At 43.6% G+C, this 20,917-nt stretch overlaps 1 protein-coding gene across 1 annotated transcript in view; it reads right to left on the bottom strand.

Moving 5' to 3' along the window:
* Positions 1-20,917, bottom strand: part of si:ch73-173p19.2 (V-type proton ATPase 116 kDa subunit a1) — a 165,890-nt gene that overhangs the window by 103,315 nt on the left and 41,658 nt on the right. Inside the window, exons 4-5 of the mRNA XM_039754151.1 lie at positions 12,742-12,870; positions 8,468-8,586 (exon numbers count right to left, since the gene is read on the bottom strand). Coding sequence (XP_039610085.1) covers positions 8,468-8,586; positions 12,742-12,870 — 248 coding nt within the window. The remainder of the gene's footprint in view (positions 1-8,467; positions 8,587-12,741; positions 12,871-20,917) is intronic.

Genomic DNA, 20,917 nt, shown 5'->3' with positions numbered 1-20,917 from the left:
CTAGGGTTGGCGTCACCCGGTACAGTAACTAAGCCTGGATTAAGACCCTCTTACATGCCCACCCCACCAGTAGTCTTAAGCTCCTTAACAAAGAATTGATCATAATATAAGTCATGCAGTATGTGGACAACCCGGTAATCCTCACTAATAATTGTGTACAAACCCTCAAGGTTGGAGTTTGGGGGGTCTCCTCTTTATTTCAGCCCAGGGAATCTCAAGTGTTTCATCAAGGGGACAAGGATCCAACCTGTTCATGGCACGCGGACCCCCAATCGTTTCATTGAGTTGCCAAGAGTCCCCATTAATTTCAGCCCAATGGCACTCGATTGTTCCAATTGCTATTTTGAGCAGAAAATTGTTTCTGTGATTGAAATGTATGGAAATTACTTTAAACGAAAGACTAAAATATGCACTTGAATTATGTCTGAGTTAAAACTGGAGAGCAGAGGTGGGAAAACAAGAAAAAAATGGGTCTTTACCCCAAACATTATGGAGGGCACTGTATGTTAAAAAAGAAATAAAAAAAAAAATTATAGGGTGCACTTACTTTTGCACACGACTGCATTTCCATTATTTAGACACACTTAGCTACGTATAGCATAAGTATGTGAGGCCTAGAGGGGTCCGCACTTCATAAGAGCGAAGCACATATTGGCAGGTGGCCAAAAGGAGACCCTGTTTGGTTGGCCAGACCCCACAGGGTGCACTTACCTTTGCACATGACTGCATTTCTAGTATTTAGAAACACTTATGGTATAATTATGTGAGGCCTTGAAGGGTCAGCACTTCAAAAGAGGAACCCAGATTGGCAAGTAGCCAAAAAGTGACCCTGTTTGGTTGGCCAGACCCACACAGGGTGCACTTACTTTTTCACACGACTGCATTTCTATTATTTAGACACACTAAGGTACGTATGGCAGATGTATGTGAGGCCTAGAGGGGTCCATACTTCATAAGAGGACCCCAGATTGGTACATGGCCAAAAGGAGACCCTTTTTGGTTGCCCAGACCCCCTCTTGTGCTCTTCACTGCTCACAAACCGTCGTCCATGTCGGTTCAGAGTAACAAGTGCAGCTTCAGTGTCTCCGCTCTCTGACTTCTTTCTCTTCTCTAATCAATTGGCTTTCTCCCCAGAGCGATAATGAAAGCTGCTGTTTGCCTACATAAAAAGAACTGCCCAGTCTTTGTTCCTTTACGATTAGAAATTAGAAAGCGGCTATTAAAAGTTAGCATGCGGAAATTAAAGTGTAATTAAATCAATAGATAAACAGCGAGCAACATCACCCAAAACTCAGCCGTATGATTCACACGAGCGCACTTACAGCTCAGCGACGGCATATGGTTGGCATTCCTCTGAAATCCATCACCTTCACTGTCACTCTGGCCAGGGTCTCATTCAATGGCTACATTTTCTAGGAGGAGCACCGGCCACAGCTAAATTTAAGGTGTGCCTGTCACTTCTTTTTATTTATATAAAACATGTTTGCTTTTTGGGGTGGCACGGTGGCGCAGTGGTAGCGCTGCTGCCTCGCAGTTAGGAGACCCGGGTTCGCTTTCCGGGTCCTCCCTGCGTGGAGTTTGCATGTTCTCCCCGTGTCCGCGTGGGTTTCCTCCCACAGTCCAAAGACATGCAGGTTAGGTGGATTGGCGATTCTAAATTGGGCTTGGTGTGTGGGTGTGTTTGTGTGTGTCCTGCAGTGGGTTGGCACCCTGCCCAGGATTGGTTCCTGCCTTGTGCCCTGTGTTGGCTGGGATTGGCTCCAGCAGACCCCCGTGACCCTGTATTCGGATTCAGCGGGTTAGAAAATGGATGGATGGATGTTTGCTTTTCAAATAGAGGCGTTCAGAGGTTTAAGCTTATGGTCAGCACCAATACGTCCTCACCAGGCTATCTCTGAAACTTATTAGACAAATATAAATGAAAGACCCGCATGTGTGTGTGTGTGGCTTTGTATGGAGCAGTCTGCTCTGCTCACGCTCAACCACAGCCACTAGGTGGCAATGGCATGCACCTCACTTCTACTATGGAAGACCCCTGTGCAGCAAACGCCACCACACAACAATGATGAGGAGACACAACATGCAAGTGAAATGCCTCAGCAGAGGAGGACACAGCTTGAAGTTCTCACTAAAAACATCAACTAGCTGGAGACAAAGATTACTAGGACTCATCTGCCAGTGATACAGCTAAGATATGGCATCTCCAGTGTCTTTTTAGGAAAGCCAGCGGGACTGCAAGCAAGGGTGGGTCCACATCCTCAGCCCTGAGTCATAATTAAGGGTCCAAATTCACCCGTATAGTAAAATTACTTTGTTCTTCAGGGTGATTTTTTGTCCTGAAGACCCCACACAGTTTTATATAAAAACACATTTCATAGTCAGAAACAACAAGGAGCAGAATTACGAGAAGTACAAGGGATCTGAAAAGCAATAATGCTGGATGATGCAACAGCACTCTTAGTGGTAGGCATGGAGAACAAGTAATGACAGGATTGAAAATCACTATATGATAGATGGAAATGAAAGACACTATATAACAAATAAGATGTGAAAGGCACTATATAATAGATATATAGATAGATAGATGGTGATGACCCCACTCCTCTTTTCTCATTGGCTCCTGTTCATGTAAACAATGGCGTACGTCCTCTAACATTTTTTTTAACTCGGGTGGCCTAATGACCTCAGGGTCCTTCCAGATCTCTAGACCTCCATTAATTTCTTGAACTTCTCCTAGGCTTCCATGGGTTAGAATTTCTTCCAGAAGCGTAAGGTGGAAGGCAGGAATGGGGGTGCCAGCCCACCCATGACAGTTTAGAGTGGCTGATCATCCTAACTTTGACTTTTTTTGGAATGTGGGTGGTAAGCAGAGCACTTGGAGATAAACACTCAAACGGATGTGGTGATTTGTGTCGGAAGCCACGCAGTCGCGGACCAGGCAGGTGTTTGAACCCTGGACTCTGAGGTTCTGAGGTGGCAGCCTGGACGGTCACATTGGGTTTTATACACTCAGATCCATGTAGGGCAGACAGACATGTTTGTGTTTACTCCATCTGCGCTTCCCTTTGGGATTTTAAGAGTTGTCTACAGGGGGCGCTGTGACTCTTTCCAATTAGATGAGAAAATAACAGCTACAGTGAGTGTCAGGGATAAAGCTGCAGAGTTTTGAAAGATGTTATACTATTATGATTATTTTTATTAGTTTTCACTGACCCACAGTCACCTCCACAAGGCTCATCCTATTATGTATTCTATTATTGGGATCCACTTTGTGCCCCCTAATGAGGCTCTTCTGCCAGACTAAGCGAACGTTAAGGTTTAAAATACTCTTTCATAGTAAAGAGAGCCCACCGCTCTGATTTTTGCATCAAGCGTTAAGAGCTTTAAGCCGACATTTGATGGCTCCTCAGTGATGTTTCAAGTGGTAATTACAGGCCGTGGTCACTCAGAATGGCTGCCAGGTAGTGCTTTCCATTTGCCAAGTACCCACACTTCAGGTGGGAAGCTAATGGTGTGAAGCGAACTTTTACACCTGACAGGGTGTGCAGCGTCAGAAAAAAAAAAGATTCTGAGCTCCAGCTTTTGTCTTATGTTTCTAAAATATTCTTACAGATGGCAGAATCTCAAAGAAACTGGCAGAACACACTGAGCAAGTGGCAAAGTAGCGGGTGATATGAATGCTGACTTCTGCCTCCCATTTGTCTTCATGTTCTAAAAGACTTCCTGAGGACCATCTGTGGACAACCTGGAGAAGACTGATTATACAGAGGGGCTCCAGGGGGCGCTGTTGGTAGGGATATTAATATCTGCGACCACTGGACATTACAACATCCTCTGATAAGAAATAGTTTTTTTTTTTCTGTCAAACATATATTGTAAATTTAAGGTTATAGAAAAATTTTAATATTGGATTTACTTTACAACCTACAGTTTAGACTTGAATATATTCAGTGTGGATTTTACACATTATCTATACTAATAAAAGGCAAAGCCCTCACTGACTCACTCACTGACTCATCACTAATTCTCCAACTTGCCGTGTAGGTAGAAGGCTGAAATTTGGCAGGTTCATTCCTTACAGCTTCCTTACAAAAGTTGGGCAGGTTTCATTTCGAAATTCTACGCGTAATGGTCATAACTAGAAGCTATTTTTCTCCATTTACTGTAATGGAGTTGAGCTCGAAAGCCGTGGGGGGCGGAGTTTCGTGTGACATCATCACGCCTCCCACGTAATCACGCATTACGTAGAAAACCAGGAAGAGCTCCAAAAACCGCTGATGAAAACATGCGTTATATAATTAAGAAGGCAGCAAAACAATTAGAAGTGAGTGAGCGAAGCGAACTTGATCTGAATTGCGCGATCACATTTGAAAAAATATATCTTTTCAAGTTCTATTTAGTCCATATGTGTCAAACTCAAGGCCCGCGGGCCATATCCGGCCTGGCGTGTAATTATATCCAGCCCCGCGAGATCATTTTATATACTGTATTATTGTTATTAATGGCCCGGGATATGAAGCGCTGGTAACACAAACTACAGATCCCATAATGCAGCGCTTCAGCTGCCTTGCCGAACACTTACCGCGTTAATCAAGTCTAGCTTATGATGCTGCAAGTTATTGCAAAGCTAGCTCACACGATGCTGAAGAGAAAAGGTGATTCTGAACATAGAGCCTTTAAAAACCGATGGGAGGCTGAGTATATGTTTACTGACATTGTCAATCAATCAATCAACATTTATTTATATAGCACATATTCATACAAAAAAATGTAGCTCAAAGTGCTTTACAAAATGAATAGAAAAATAGAAGACATAATAAAAAATAAACATAAGTCAACATTAATTAACATAGAATAAGTAAGGTCCGATGGCCAGGGTGGACAGAAAAACAAAAAAACTCCAAAAGCTGGAGAAAAAAAATAAAATCTGTAGAAGTTCCAGACCACGAGACCGCCCAGTCCCCTCTGGGCAATCTACCTAACATAAATGAAACAGTCCTCTTTGTATTTAGAGTTTTCATGTCGGTAAACTCCTGTGTCTCATTTGTGGAGCTAATGTGGCTGTAATTACAGAACTGAATCTAAGACGGCACTATGAGACAAAACATCAAGATAACCTGAAAGACCCGAATGTAATTCACAAGATACAGAAAGCAGAAGAGTTAAAGAAGAATCGGACACTTCAGCAGACGTTTTTACCCGTACAAAATCATAAAGTGATTTCAAGTGAAGCTACTTTTATGGGAGACACAAATGCACCAGTGCACCTTGCCCCACTTTCCCTGTTGCCAAGTAATGTTGAACCAATTCGGCACTACGGTGTTCCCAAATACGCACTTTGCTGGTAAACTGAGCGCACTGCGCACTGAGTTCGCACGCCGCTTTGGTGGCTTTGAAGAACAAAAAAAGAATTTTGAGTTGTTTCGCAACCCATTTGCTGTCGATGTGGAAACTGCGCCTGTGCAGAAATCAGATGGAGGTGACTGAGCTGCAGTGTAATGGCACACTGAAGGCAAAGTACGATACTGCATGGCCCGCACAGTTTATTCACTCCATTCCTGCACAAATGCTCCAGCTCCGTCTACATGCGGCTTGAACCTTGTGCATGTTTGGTAGCACATATCTGTGTGAGAAGCTCTTCTCAGTCATGAAGACTAACAACACAGCACACAGGAGTCGCCTCACTGATGAGCACCTGCAGTCCATCCTGAGAATCTCCACAACACAGAACTTCACACCAAACAGAAACGAACTTGTGGCCAAAAAAAGATGCCAGGCGTCCAAATCTGATAAAATGACATACGAGCAAAGACAACTGAATGATTTGATTTGTTATTGCTGAAAGGAACACATTTGATTTATATTTCCAGGTTTTGTTATGCACCATGTTCATATTTGAATTTGTATCATTTTGACAGGATATATTTTTATGGAGAGCAAAATCTTTTGGGATATTTAAAATTTAAGTTTATTTTTTATATAAAATTACATAAGAGTAAAGAAATTTGAATGTTTGTTCTTTTAACGTTTACTTTATTTCTAACTTGTATAATTTAGACAGGATATATTTTTATGGAGAGCAAAATATTATAAGTTATTTAAGGTTTGAGTTGATTTATTCTGGAATAATATTCTGTCGACTAAATAAAAATTCCTTCTATTTAAAATTTAAATAGAACTTGAACAGATACGATAGTTCATAATATCCACGCAGACTTGCACGTAAGAGCGGGAGTCATCTGTTTTAACAAGCAGCGTATTGCACTGATACAAAATAGCCTGGCCATTTAATTATTTAGGAATGGATAAATAAATTAAGATTTTCTACAAATAATGTTTTTCATTTTTCTTCCTTCATGGATTCTGGCACCCCCAGCAACAGTTGCTCGCACCCCAAAGACTGTATATATGTGTATATGTATATATATATATATATATGTGTGTGTGTGTGTATATGTATATATACTGTATATATGTGTGTGTGTGTGTATATGTATATATGTAGATATGTATGTATATATAAAAAGGGCCAGCCATCACCACTCGAGGAGCCAGGGTCGGGAGGAGGAGGAGGACTACGCTTGTGGAGGAGTGGTGGTAGAGGAAGAAGAGTGTGTTGTGATTTAGTGTTGGTGCTTTGGGACTGTGTTTGGGCTGTGTCCCACAGCTGAAGAAAAATAAAAGTATTTGTACTTTTTATATGTGCCTCCGTGTCTTTCTGTGTCGGGTCAGGTGCCTATTTAGCGCCTTTGTTACACTGGCGTAGTCCTCCTCCTCCCGACCCTGGCTCCTCGAGTGGTTGTGGCTGGCCCTTTTTATAACCCACCCGGAAGTGTTCCAGGTGCTTGACCACCTGGTCCTAATTGCACCTCCAGGTGGGGCTGAAGATTCATCCAGCCAGGCTGCTGAGTCCATGCAGTTCCCCTTAGCGGCCATACGAGCCCCCAACCAAGCTCCCATGGAGCCCTGCGGGTGGTTGGGGAATCACCGTCAGCCATGGAGTCTGCCACCAAGCATCCTGGGGGAGGTACAGGAGTGCCCATGGTGGCTCCCCCAGAACATAAGCAGCAGGGGCGTCTCTGCCGGGCATGGGACCCGGCTGTCCTTCACAATATATATATACTGTAGATATACTGTACATACATACATACAGTGTGTACATTTACATATATGAGTAAATATATACATAGTATACATATATACTGTATACACAGTGATTTTATCTTTCAGTCCTTTATATAGTGCCTTTCAAACCAGACTGTTATGTTGTGTTTTTGATATTTAGAGAGTGCCTTTCCTATTATTATATGCAGTATACCATGCCTTCATATCTATCCATCTCTTACTGTATGTAGTACTTTTCCCATCCTGTTTTTAATTGTTTATATAGTTCCTTTCAAATCTATATTTATATAGTGACTTTATTAACTGTATTTGTTTAATGCCATTTATGTCTCGCTGTCTATGATTAGCTGCCTTCCTATCTACCTACCCATTCATCCATACTTTGCCTTATGTCTATTGCCCTTTGTCTAAAAACATGAAAATTATATAACTGGGAGTTTGGGTTTAAAGTGTTGTAACTACAACAGCAGCTGAGTAAGGAAATAAATGAGGGACTAAATAACAGATAAAAAGGCACTTTACAATAGATACAGTTTACACATAAGTATGAACAGATTTGAAAAAGATAGCTAGATATGAAAGGCACTACAGGGTGGTCCAGATCTAATTATGCAATTTTCATTATGCTATAACTTATTAAGTTTATGACATAGAAAATCACCCAAAAAATCTCAGACCATCGAGGAGCATGCAAACTGACAACATGAAGAATCATCTTCATCATCATCCCCGCATAAATCAAACTCATCCAGATGATCTGGATCTGCATAATTAGATCTGGACCACCCTGTATATGACAGATAGATGTGAATGGCACTATATGATGGATGGATAGACAGACAGACAGACAGACAGAGAGATAGATAGAGAGATAGTTTTGAAAGGTGCTATATAACAGATTAATAAGCCCCAGTGCCCTGGCACTGGATTAAGGTCACTGTCCCTTTTGCATGTCACTAAATGGGACTAATAACAAAGAGGGCATCCAACAGTATGAATTTTTACTTCTCAGAGGTGAGAGTGTATTTTCAAGCTCAGGATGCTGGATCCCTCAGGTCAGGCAGTTGCATTATTCTGTTTGTCACTGTGCTCCCTGCTGTCTCTACAACAATAATTGAAATAAACAAAGTCGGCTCAAGTAAAGATGTGTACACACACACACACACACACGTAAACACACACACACACTCACTCACCGCATCAGCAACATTCGGCACTGAATACACAGTGCAGCTGCTAGTCACTGTGTCCCCACACAAGTATCAGAGGACGCCAGTGGTGCCTGTCTAGTTCCAGGTCACACATGCCACTCTTTATGTCACATACACATGAAGCCAGTTACCCCAGTTTGATGGGACCTCCCGTACTGGTGCTGCTCGTCCTTCTGTTCTTTGCTGAAAATGCAGTTTTAGGCTCAGCGTCGTCTGAAACAAATTCCTTGCTGGAAAGTTGATATTCTGCCTGTATGAATGAAAAGGTACGAATTTAATTTCTGGTTAATTGGGTTGTAGGAATCCTGATTCTTTGATGGTAGCAGGAATAACATGATTTACCTTAACACATGTTATATGTTGTCCCATCTTCTACTGTATGTGAAACATACAGCTGGACTCTGAGCTCACTCTGAGACAATGTCAAGTGAAAGTGAGAATGAATGTTCATTTACTATGGGATCCTGTGACGATGTGGGTTCTGGCTCCACACTCCCTTTGCTATTGGAAGCACATGAACCCAACACCGTTGATAATGTTGCCGAGTGAGCTAGTCAATGGAGGCAAATTAAGCATCTGAGCAAGGGGAAGGTAAAAAGTGCAAAAGTGCTTTTATTTAAAACAGTCAACAAATCAAAAACAGTGTTCATAAATAGTGCAGTACTCCAATAAATAAATAATCCATTAAAAGAACACGTGGAGGTTAAAAATCAATAAATAGAAAAAAAACACATCCTTAAAAATCGGAGGTTAAAATCTTCTCTTGGAAGCAGTTTTAAAACCAACAACAAACAAATCCGGTGCTCTTTTGTTAGCGTCTCACCTGCTAATCCCGTTTGGGCATCGCAGCAGGCAAGACGTTCTCTGCAGCTGCCCTCCTGAAACACACGCACGAGACTGGAGACCTCCCGATCCCTGGCTTCGGTATGGCACTCATCCCAGTCCCGGAGAACTTGGTTTCCCACAACGCCAGGTCGCCACGCTGGGGATTCCCACCACCAAGTCTCCGAACTTCCGCTGCCTTTCAATGGCCTCTCCGCGGCCAGTCGCCTTCCCTGGTCACTCCCGCTACCTGATCGCTCAGCGGGAGCGACATCAACACAAACGTCTGGGTGTCGGCCTAACACCCAGCTTCAACGCAGCTGCCCACGAGCGCTCATTCGCTCGCCCGTCCGCTCGCTCTTCGCGGCTCTCTCTCACCGACCTGCTTCCTCTATTGCTCCCGATAACCTCCGTCCTCTCCTTTCCTTTTTCTCCCCGATCGTTTTTTTACACCTCCTTCAAAACCGACTCGCGCTTCTTTTTAAAATGACGAGGGCCACAGCAGCTGCAGCATTAGCCACGGGACAATCATGAATGTGGGCAGTTCCTCACCTGTGCACTAGTTGAGAAACGCCCACACCCTACGGATCGTCCCGCGGCTCACTATGGCCCAACGTCCCCTCACTAAGCCGCGAGCACAATGATTATTTATTTAAAAATGGCCTTTACTCAACGAGCTGTGGACCCATAACACCACAGATCCATTTCAGGGTCATAAGGGCTGGAGCCTAACCTGACGGCACTGTACATAGAGCAGCAAATGAGTCCATCACAGCCCCCTTTTACATTCCCACTCCAGCTTAGACTTGGTCAACTAATCTATAGCAGTGGACATGGGGAGAATGTGGGCACTAAATACAGACGACCTGGGCCAGAGCTTAAACCCAGGGCTCTGGAGCAGCGCAGTGTGCAGTGTGGCCAGCGACTTTCAATGACAAAGTGTGTGACCAGTTAAAGCAACCTGAAGATAGCTTTACATTCATCAAGAAGTTCTCCTTTAGGTCCAGATGGGCTTTTCTGTAATCCCAAGGACTCACCTTCATGTCCCACACCTGTCTCAAGGAGGATGGACACCTGAAAGGGGGACATCAACCTCAGCAAATTTCTGAGAAGAGACAGCATTGTGCAAAGAAATGGGAAAACAGGTGTATTCAAACCTAACATTTTTCCTTCCTATGTGTAATTCTTTAAATTTACTAACATTAAATTTCATCTACCACAAATCTGCCCAAGCCTGTATGCTATCCAAGTCCTTCTGTAATGATATAACGGATTCCAAATTATCTGCTAATCCACCTATCTTGGTATCATCTGCAAACTTAACCAGCTTGTTACTTATATTCCTATCTAAATCATTTATATATATTAAAAATAGCAGTGGCCCTAGCACTGACCCCTGTGGAACACCACTCTTAACATCGGCCAGTTCTGATGAGGTTCCTCACACCATCACCCTCTGCTTCCTGTGTCTGAGCCAATTCTGCACCCATCTAAAAACATCACCCTGAACTCCAACTTCTTTTAACTTGATGCCCAACCTCTCATGTGGCACCTTATCAAATGCTTTCTGAAAGTCCAGATAAATAATATCATAAGCTCCACTTTGATCATATCCTTTTTTGCCTCCTCATAGAATTCCAGCATGTTAGTAAAACACGACCTCCCTCTTCTGACCTCATGCTGTCTGTTCAGAATAACTCCTGTCCTTGCCATGTGTTGCTCAATCTTATCCTTAATAATTCCTTCCATTAATTTTCCTGTGATGCTTGTTAAGCTTACTGGCCTATAGTTGCTTGGATCTGCCCTGTCACCCTTTTTATATAATGGGATGATATTTGCCATTTTCCAGTCCTTGGAATCTCTCCAGTGCACAGTGACTTCCTAAAAATATGTGTCAAGGGTTTATATATGTACTCACTAGCCTCCTTAAGAACACGAGGATAAATATTATCTGGGCCTGGTGATTTGTTTGATTTCATCTTATTTAATCTGAGCAGCACTTCTCCCTCTACAATTTCCAAATCCCTCAGTACCTCCTTAGTAGTTGTTACCTCTGAGGTTATCCACTTGCTCACTTGTAAACACCTCAGAAAAATGTAAGTTTAGGGCATCTGCTATTTCATTGTCTGTATCTTTTAATTCCCTTTACTATTCCTGATGAACTTGACCTCCTCCTTAACTGTTCTTTTACTACTAAAATACTGAAAGAATCTCTTGGGGTCTTCTTTCGCCTTATCTGCTATATTCCTCTCCAACTGTCTTTTAGCCTCTCTGATATCCTTCTTAATGGTTGCCCTCATGTTCTCATACGCTACGATTCTCTTTGCAGTCATTAGTCTTATATATAGCAGTTTTTCCTTTGCAACTTCTTTTTAAATCTTTATTAATCCATCGTGGAGTTTTTTAGTTTCCTATTAATTCCAAATTTAGGTATGTATCTGTCCTGCATTACATGTAAAACATTTTAAACCTGTTCCACTGCTCCTCGACTGTCTCCACATTTAAAAGCTTATCCCTGTCTATCCTACTTAGACTTTGTCACATCTGCTCAAAATTAGCCCTACTAAAGTTCAACTTAACAATTTTAGTCTTTGCATCTGTACTCTTACAAAATACTGAGAATTGTATTACATTATGGTCACTTGACCCTAGTGGTTCAATCACCTCTACACCCTCAATTCTATCCTGATTATTACAGAATACTAAATCCAGACAGGCTTCACCCCTGTTGGTGCTTTAACATGCTGTGTTAAAAACAGTCGCTGATTACTTCTAAAACTCCTGCTCTTGTGCTCCTCCATCTGTAAGGTTATCCCAGTTAATATTTGGATAATTAAAGTCCCCATGACTATAATATCCCCTGTAAACTTGCCTTTTGATATTACTAAAAGATGTGTGTTGAAATTACTGTCTGAATTGGGTGGTCTATAACACACTCCTAAAATAAGACCTCTTTCCCTAATATTTTCCAGGCGAAGCCACATGTCCTCACTAAGATGGGGCTCATCATCCAACTGAAGAGGACTTACATTTAAATTCTGTTTGGCATAAACAGCAACCCCACCTCCTTTTCTGTTCTGTCTATCCTTCCTAAAAAATGTGTATCCCTCTATGTTAAACTCATCCTCATCTTCGTTATTTAGCCAGGTTTCCGTTATTGCTATAATATCATAATTATGCTCTGCTACATACGACTCCAACTCACTTACCTTATTTTTGATACTTCTAGCATTAAGGCAAGCTATTTTTAATGTGTTAATCCTTCTACATTTAAATGTTTGCTTAGAATTTACATTACTATGCATTTTTATTTCTACACCATTGTTTGTTCTTCCATGTATATAAACTTGTCCGCCCCATTCCCTAGTTTAAATAATCCTCAACTACTCTACTAGATAGATAGATAGATAGATAGATAGATAGATAGATAGATAGATAGATAGATAGATAGATAGACAGACAGACAGACAGACAGACAGACAGACAGACAGATAGATAGATAGATAGATAGATAGATAGATAGATAGATAGATAGATAGATAGATAGATAGATGGATGGCACTATATAATAGTATTAAGGTACCTCCTCAAAGAAGTCTTGAATCATCTGCAGCAGGTACTTCATCTCCAGGAGTTCCATCAGGTTCCTCTTTAAAGCCTCATGGCTGGAGTTGATCTCTGTCAGGTCCTTGTCTACTTTTTCAATCACAGACTGTAAGGGGGTGGGGGCAGAAAAAAAGAAGAGCGACTTTGCTTTATTTATTTATTTGGATATTTTTGAAAAATGCTGGTTGTCTGCCAAAATTAAATTAGAAGAGAAGTCACTTTGCTTCACACTATCCTGGCACATTCCATTAGCCACCAGCAAAGTTGACCCACAAGTCCTTAACTTAGGACTCAGCATCACCCTCTGCAACTGGTATTTTGTGGACTTCCTATCTGAGAGACTTCAGTATGTGTAGACTGGCACCTTCTCATCCTCCATGTTGACCCTCTACCCTGGCACTCTCCAGGATTGTGCACTGAGCCCCCAGCTCTAAATGTGTGTCCAGGCTCATCTCTGACTTCATCACGATTGACAGCACAATCATAGGTCTGATCATCACAATGGCAAGAAGCCTACCTGCTGATCCACTGATACCAGAGGACCAATGTAACCATCAAGGTCAGCAAAGCCAAGGAGCTGGTCAGAGATTTCAGAAAGCAGACAACTCCAGTATGTGAGAGGGAATGCTGTTGAAGGTGCCTTTGTGAAGACTCCTTTTTCATCACTGCAGATTTTCAGTTCCACGCTGGGTACTTCTAAAAGAGACTCGTTGTTTGTGAACTTCTGCTTCTCATCATATTGGTGTGGTCATCATCATTATCACAAATCATATTGATTACTTATCTACAGTACAGATTACCCCTTTCACCATTAAACAAAAATGAGAAATTTATGAATATGAACGTGTGTTTCTACTTTTCGAGTGTTAGGTATTAAGATATCTTGTCATTGTGACCTCATGCCCAACCCCGAATAGGGCAGTCCATATTTTTCTGGCTGAGATCCATGACCTGAGCCTTGGAGATGCTGATCCTCATCCCATCCAATTCCCAATCAACTACAAATCATCCCAGTAAATGTCTGAGGTAACAGCCCGATAAAATGAGGCAGCAGGACCACATCATTTGCAAAAAGCAGAGATGTGATCCTGAGGTCACTTAACTGGACACCGTCCACCCCTTGGCTGTGCCCAGAAATTCTGTTCATAAACATTATGAGGCAAATTGGTGACAGAGGGCAGTCCTAGGGAAGTCCCAGTTTGACTTACTGCAGCTGAGCTCTCACTACTGTCATATAGGGGAAAAAAATCGTCCCCAACAGCAGTCCCAGCACCCCATACTCCTAAAGCACACCCCAATGGACACCCCAAAGGACACAGTCAGGTACCTTTTCAAAGCCCACAAAACACATGTAGACAGGTTGGGCTTACTCCAATCAACTCTCCAGAATACTCGTGAGGGTAAACAGCCAATCCAATGACTTGGAGGAAGTCCTCATTGTTCCTCCAGAATCTTAGGTTCAACCAACACTCAGAACTGAGGCACAGGACTTCCCAGGAAGGCAGAGGAGTGTTATCCCTCTAAAGCTGGAACGCTCCATCCGGTCTCCTTTCTAAAAAATGTGGCCCACCATTTCCGATTGCCAATCCAGAGACATTGTCCCTAAACCTCAGAGATGGTCAATCCATTAGGTGACATTGGAGACCACGTAGGGCACTGTCATCCAAAAGGTGCTATTTATGAAAATTAAGGGGTGTGCACTCTGAAATCCCCCTTCTTGCAACCCCAGGTATCTCATGGGTCATGTGACCCAGACACCAAGGGACCCCACCATGTCCATGAAGTCTAATAATATTGAAAATTGCTGCTACTATGGACACCCGGTGATGGCGTTTATGTAATTCCATAAGTGCCAATGCACTCCAGACATGGAGGGGGTCTCTGAAGTCTAACAAGAATACTGAACACTTAGAAAGGGCATTTATGAAACTCAAGGGGCATGCACTGCAGACACCACTTAGGGAAGCTTAATGGGCTACAACTGGCGCTGCCCAGCTCTCCAAGCATTGATATTCCCCTACTGGTTTCTTTTCTGAATAAATGGGAGCCACCACCCTAGCTTGCTAATCCAGAAGCACTGTCTCCAACCTCAGAGCTGGTCAGTCCATCAGGGGACACAGGGGACAGTGTAGAGCACCATCAACTGAGGCGTGTCATTTGGGAAAGTTAAGGGGCACACTCTCTGGACACTGAGAGGCATTGCTTTGGATTTCTCAACGGGGTGTGTGGCACTAAGGAGAACCCGCAACGTCTGAAATTTAATAAAAATATTTGAAAGCACGCTATGGACACTGTGGAGCACCATTAGTGAAACTCAAAGTGGAGACGCACACTCCATACACCACCTAGGGGGCCCATATGGGCTTCAACCGACACTGCCCAGCCTCCAAGCAATTATATGCCCCTAAAGTTAAGGGGCACATACTCTGGACACTGAAGGGCGCGGTTCTGCTATCTCATGGGGAGTGTGACCCAGACACTGAGGAGAACCTTCAACGTCTGAAATCTAATAAGAATACTGAAAGCATGCTATGGACACTGAGGAGCGCCATTACTGAAACTCTAGGGGAGCAGCACTCTGTACACCACCTAATGGACACATATGGGCTTCGACTGGCACTGCCCACTCTAGGCATGTAAGCAAAGACAGCCCAACAACATCCAGAACTCAGGATGAATATCCACCACCCCTGGGACACTGACCAGCTGGGAGGCAATGATATGCCCCTATAATTAAGGGACTTACTCTCTGGGCATTATAGGACATTGTTTTGGAATCTCAATGGGGTGTGTGACACCAACACTGAGGAGAACCCTCCACATCCTCAAAGTCTAATAATACTGAATGCTTGCTATGGACACTGAGGAGCGCCATTACTGAAACTCAAGGGGGTCGCACACTCTGGACACCACCTAATGCACCCATATGGACTTCAACCAGCAATGCCCAGCCTCCAAGCAATGATATGCCCTTAAAGTTAAGGGGCTTATGCTCTGGACACTGAGGGGCACCATTTTGGTATCTCATGGGGCATGTGACGCTGACACTGAGGAGAACCCTACACATCCTCAAAGTCTAATAATACTGAATGTGTGCTATGGACACTGAGGAGCGCCATTAATGAAACACAAGGGGGGCGGGGGGTGTGCACTCCGGACACCACCTAGGGGGCCCATATGGGCTTCGACTGGCACTGCCCACTCTAGGCATGTCAGCCAAGACAACCCAGCAACGTCCAGAGCCTTCCAGAACTCAGGGTGAATATCCACCACCCCTGTGGCACTGTCATGGAGGAGTTTTCTAATAAAATCAGCTCTAGTGATGGGTGAGCCCCCCTACCCCCTCTGAGTCATCCACATTACTTTTTATTTGTTACTTAACCCCATTTTTGTAGTGATGGCCAAGATAGACTTCACTGTTCTGCGCTGGTTCGTTCTCCTTGCCCATTTGCTGTGCCCCTGAACTTGACAGTGGATTTGAGTCTGTTATGTTAAATCTCTTAATCCAGCTAAATGGTCTTGGAGGCTGTGTTAGTGGCACAGTGTGCCAATCCTGGCTGGGGTGCCCATCCTTCAGATGGCCCACTCGTCATATGTGTTACATTATACATGCCTGTCTTTGAGATGTGAGATTAATCCTGGGTGGGGAGTAAAGAGACTAGAATTTGAACCCAGGACAGGGAGCTGTGAGGCCACCATATGAGGCACTTTGCCAACCTCAAACGAAAATGCCTCTGATTGAAGAAACAAGCCAGATGTCCAAGCCCATGCATTTGATTTTCTACCAACAGCCGCAAAACAGCTGATTACAGACCACATAAACAGCTTCTGCCTTAAGCGTCAATGAAGAAAACTCATCGAGTGGCACGTTCTCCACGCCACTGGCACGGCTGCTGCTGTGGCATCGATTGCCTGTTTTTAGACTCCTGGTAATTGGTCTCCAAGATGTTTGTGCGTCGTCTTCCTAAACCTGAAAATGCCTTCCAAGTGTTTGTGTGTTTCTCATGAACCGTTCAAGCATCGAGGGGGACTCATTACAGCTGATGGCCTATTGATTCAAATTAAAGCCTTCTGCTGGCGTCTGTCATTAACGAGGGGCTCGACTCGTGTGGGTCCTGATTACTCAGACAGAGACTCCGCTGCAAGAAGCTCAGCCGCGCTGGAGTTCAATCAATGAGACTCGCCGCTCTTGGAACTGTGTCCATCCAGCTTGCGCCACTAATTATTATCATTTATGACACCTTCCATCATTTTACCTTTGGGGTTGTGCTTCAGTTCCACTCACATATGCTCTTGTTGACACACGTCCACACATTCAAAGGGAGAGCTGGCAAATATGGAAGACTGTTGTCTGTTTGCCCTCTGCGATGTGTGGAACCGAGGATGTGGATGGCATCTGACAACTCTCTTACATGAATGAAACAGAAAGAAACAGGGGCGTCACATGGGACAGCCAACCTCTAATTCAGCTTCAGCTTTACATTGTGGTCGTCTGAGGGAAAGACAGGCTGAAGACTTGAAGAAATTTCGGGGTGCCAACCCGGTCGTGCCCATTTTTTTAACAAAATTGATAAAAACTGCGTAATAATGGAAACAAAAACTGTGCCACTCTGACAACATGAAAACAAGACTGTGTCATTGTCATCTCAAATATGAGGAGATCCTTGGCTCTGGTCTTTCTGGTGAGACGTGATGCCTCCTTCATGGCGGTGTAAGTGGTGCCCAAGAAATGGAAGAATGGGGTTAGGCGGACTTTCAATTGCACAATTTCCCCAAAACACTAAATGGCAACCCCCCTGGATTCCTACAGGGCACAATGGAAGTTGGAGTTTGGCGCAGCCCTTGCGTTCCGTGAGCGCCGCTAGGGAGTGTAGCAGGAATGGCTGAGCCCTTTGGTGCGGCACTTCTGCCACACCCGAAAGTGCTGTTGGAGGATCACCGGACAACCGGAGCACTTCTGGGTGCCATGTAAAAGGAGCCAGCAGCCACTACACAGGAGGCTAGAGTCAGGAGGAAGAGGGATGAAGCTTGCCAGTGGAGGAATGGAAGTGGAAAGGTGAAGAAAGAAGAAAAGATGGAACTGTGGTGCTTTGTGCAGTGCTGCTGTGGGGAGTGAGGGAAAAGAGCCCCTGTGAATAAAATGTGTGATGTGCTGGCACCCATGTCTCTGCCTGTTTGTGACGGGTTGGGGTGGCTGGATCTCCCTTTGTGGTTCACGGCTGTATGGTCCAGGGACCGGAAGGGGGCGGAGTTCTTTTGACCTCATTGGGTGGTTTCTCTGTGCTGTGGAAGAAGAGGGCAAGACGGTTAGCAGCAGCGCCCCCTCTCAATCCGGGGTGGTACTACATGCCTAGAAGTAACTCATAGGGTGACCCTCTGACGCGCATACTAACAGCCTCTTACATGAATGGGTGTCTAAAAATTCCCAAAACTAATCAAGAGTAAGGGTTGTAGGGTTTAGTTTTTGAATATACGCATACATTCTAGTTAATCAGTCCACCGAGTGGCATTGTGCCAGCTTGTTTGAGAGCAGAATTCTACAATCATGTATGGGACTTGGGCATTTTTTTTCCCATGCCACCATAACAGAATTTTCAAGAGCAGAGTTTGTGTAAAAATGTTATTTTAAGCTCAGCAAAAGCAATACTGAAGCATTGACTATGCCTCTTTGCATGGATTTGAGTGTGAAAATGTGCACATGCCAAATAAAAACGCACACATTTCTACTCAATTTACCATTTAAAAATCCCAACCGCCTTGTAAATGTGTGTACGTAAGCGGGCCTCAAACTCCGCCCTGAAGCATCCATATACGGGGCATGCTAATCAACTTCATACAATGCTGCAGATCTTCATTGGCTGGCACAGCAGCTCCTCCCGCCTGATGCATGGAGACTCCACCCCCTGCTCTCAAGAATATGCTTTGTAAATGAAAGCACAAGATCACTCACGGCCTCTCCTCTGCACTTTTGGGGTCCGGGAAAAGGTGTAAGGTGCCAGTGTCTGAGCGAGTAGCCACTATCACCTGGCAAGTGTAAATGGCATGGTTGCTGTCATAATGATTACTACAGGCCATAAAAAACACTGAGGGCTCAGCCAGTTACCTTACCAACATGCCAGCCGCCACATATTTTAGGAAGTCAAAGCGCACTGGAGAGATTCTGAAGGACTGGAAAATGGCAAACATCATCCCGTTATGTAAAAAGGGTGACAGGGCAGATCCAAGCAACTATAGGCCAGTAAGCTTAACGTGCATCACAGGAAAATTAATGGAAGGAATTATTAAGGAGAAGATTGAGCAACACCTGGCAAGGACAGAAGTTATTAGGAACAGTCAGCATGGGGTCAGAAGAGGGAGGTCGTGTTTTACTAACATGTTGGAATTCTATGAGGAGGCAACAAAAGGAAACGATCAAAGTTGAGCAGATGATATTATTGATCATGACTTTCAGAAAGCATTTGATAACGTGCCACATGAGAGGTTGGACATCAAGTTAAAAGAAGTGGCAGTTCAGGGTGATGTTTTTAGATGGGTGCAGAATTGGCTCAGACACAGGAAGCAGAGGGTGACGTGTGAGGAACCTCATCAGAATTGGTCGATGTTAAGAGTGGTGACCAGCAGGGGGCAGTGTGTGGGCCGCTGCTATTTTTAATACCTATAAATGATTTAGATAGGAATATACGTAACAAGCTGGTTAAGTTGGCAGATGATACCAAGATAGGTGGATTAGCAGATAATTTGGAATCCGTTATACCATCAAAGAAGGACTTGGATAGCATACAGGCTTGGGCAGATTTGTGGACGATGAAATTCAATGTCAGTAGATGTAAAGAATTACACAAAGGAAGTGAAAATGTTAGGTTTGAATACACAATGGGCGGTCGGAAAATCGAGAGTCCACCTTATGAAGATTTAGGAGTCGCAGTGGACTCTAAGCTATCGACTTCCAGACAGTGTTCAGAAGCCATTAAGATGGCTAACAGAATGTCAGGTTATATAGCGCCTTGATGTGTGGAGTACAAGTCACAGGAGGTTCTGCTCAGGCTTTATAACACACTGGTGAGGACTCATCTGGAGTCCTGGGTGCAGTTTTGGTCTCCAGGGTACAAAAAGGACATAACAGCGCAAGAAAAGGTCCAGAGAAGAGCGACTAGGCTGATTCAAGGCTACAAGGGTTGAATTATGAGGAAAGATTAAAAGAGCTGAGCCTTTACAGTTTAAGAAAAAGAAGATGAAGAGGTGACCTGACTGAAGTGTTTAAAATGATGAAGGGAATCAGTCCAGTGGATCGAGACGGTGATTTTAAAATGAGCTCATCAAGAACACTGGGACACAGTTGGAAACTTGTGAAGGGGAAATTTCACACAAACCTTTACACAAAGAACGATAGACACTTGGAATAAGCGACCAAGTAGTGTGGTAGACAGTAAGACGTTAGGGACTTTCAAAACTCGACTTGATGTTTTTTTGGAAGAAATAAGTGGACAGGACTGGCGAGCTTTGTTGGGCTGAATGGCCTGTTCTCGTCTAGAATGTTCTAATGCTCTAATGTCCAGCACTGTCATGTCAGCCACAGCTCTTTTTCCTCAAAATTAATAAATCACAAGTTCACCCAGGCCACCGAGACGCGATATTTTGTTAGTCTCATCTTGTTTGACTCGTGCATTAATGGAGTGCAAGTGCTGTAAAATCGACAAACAGATCGATGCTGTGGTTGGGTCCTGTTTTTATCAGTTGAGACTTGTCACACACGTGTGCATGGGAAGCAGTCTAAGGGCTTAAGTGGGAGTAACACACAGAGTGTGGGGTTAATTCATTGTACTAATGTCTAAGTGCCATTCTCCAAATTACAGCTTTTTGTGCTTTAAATCTCCATTTTTTTCCCACTGCACCGCCCCCACCAGAGCTCTTACACTACACAATGGCTGTGGCCCTCCTTAACGCAGCTTCTTCATTCCTGCTTTCAGGGGTCTGCCTGAGCAAAACTGTGAACTTGTTATGGAAAAGATTCAATACCACTAGTCATATTTAAACATTCAAAATATAATTTAGACAAGTCAGAATTTATAAAAAAAACAAGTCACAGTACCCGATTAGAATAATTAAAAATATTTGCTGTCTCTTGCCCTTTACATATCTTCAGCATCTTTCCT

The sequence above is a fragment of the Polypterus senegalus genome, chromosome 5 (assembly GCF_016835505.1).
Source record: "Polypterus senegalus isolate Bchr_013 chromosome 5, ASM1683550v1, whole genome shotgun sequence".
Taxonomy (NCBI): domain Eukaryota; kingdom Metazoa; phylum Chordata; class Cladistia; order Polypteriformes; family Polypteridae; genus Polypterus; species Polypterus senegalus.
The sequence above is the reverse complement of the archived record's forward strand: the minus strand, read 5'-3'. Positions and strand labels throughout refer to the sequence as shown.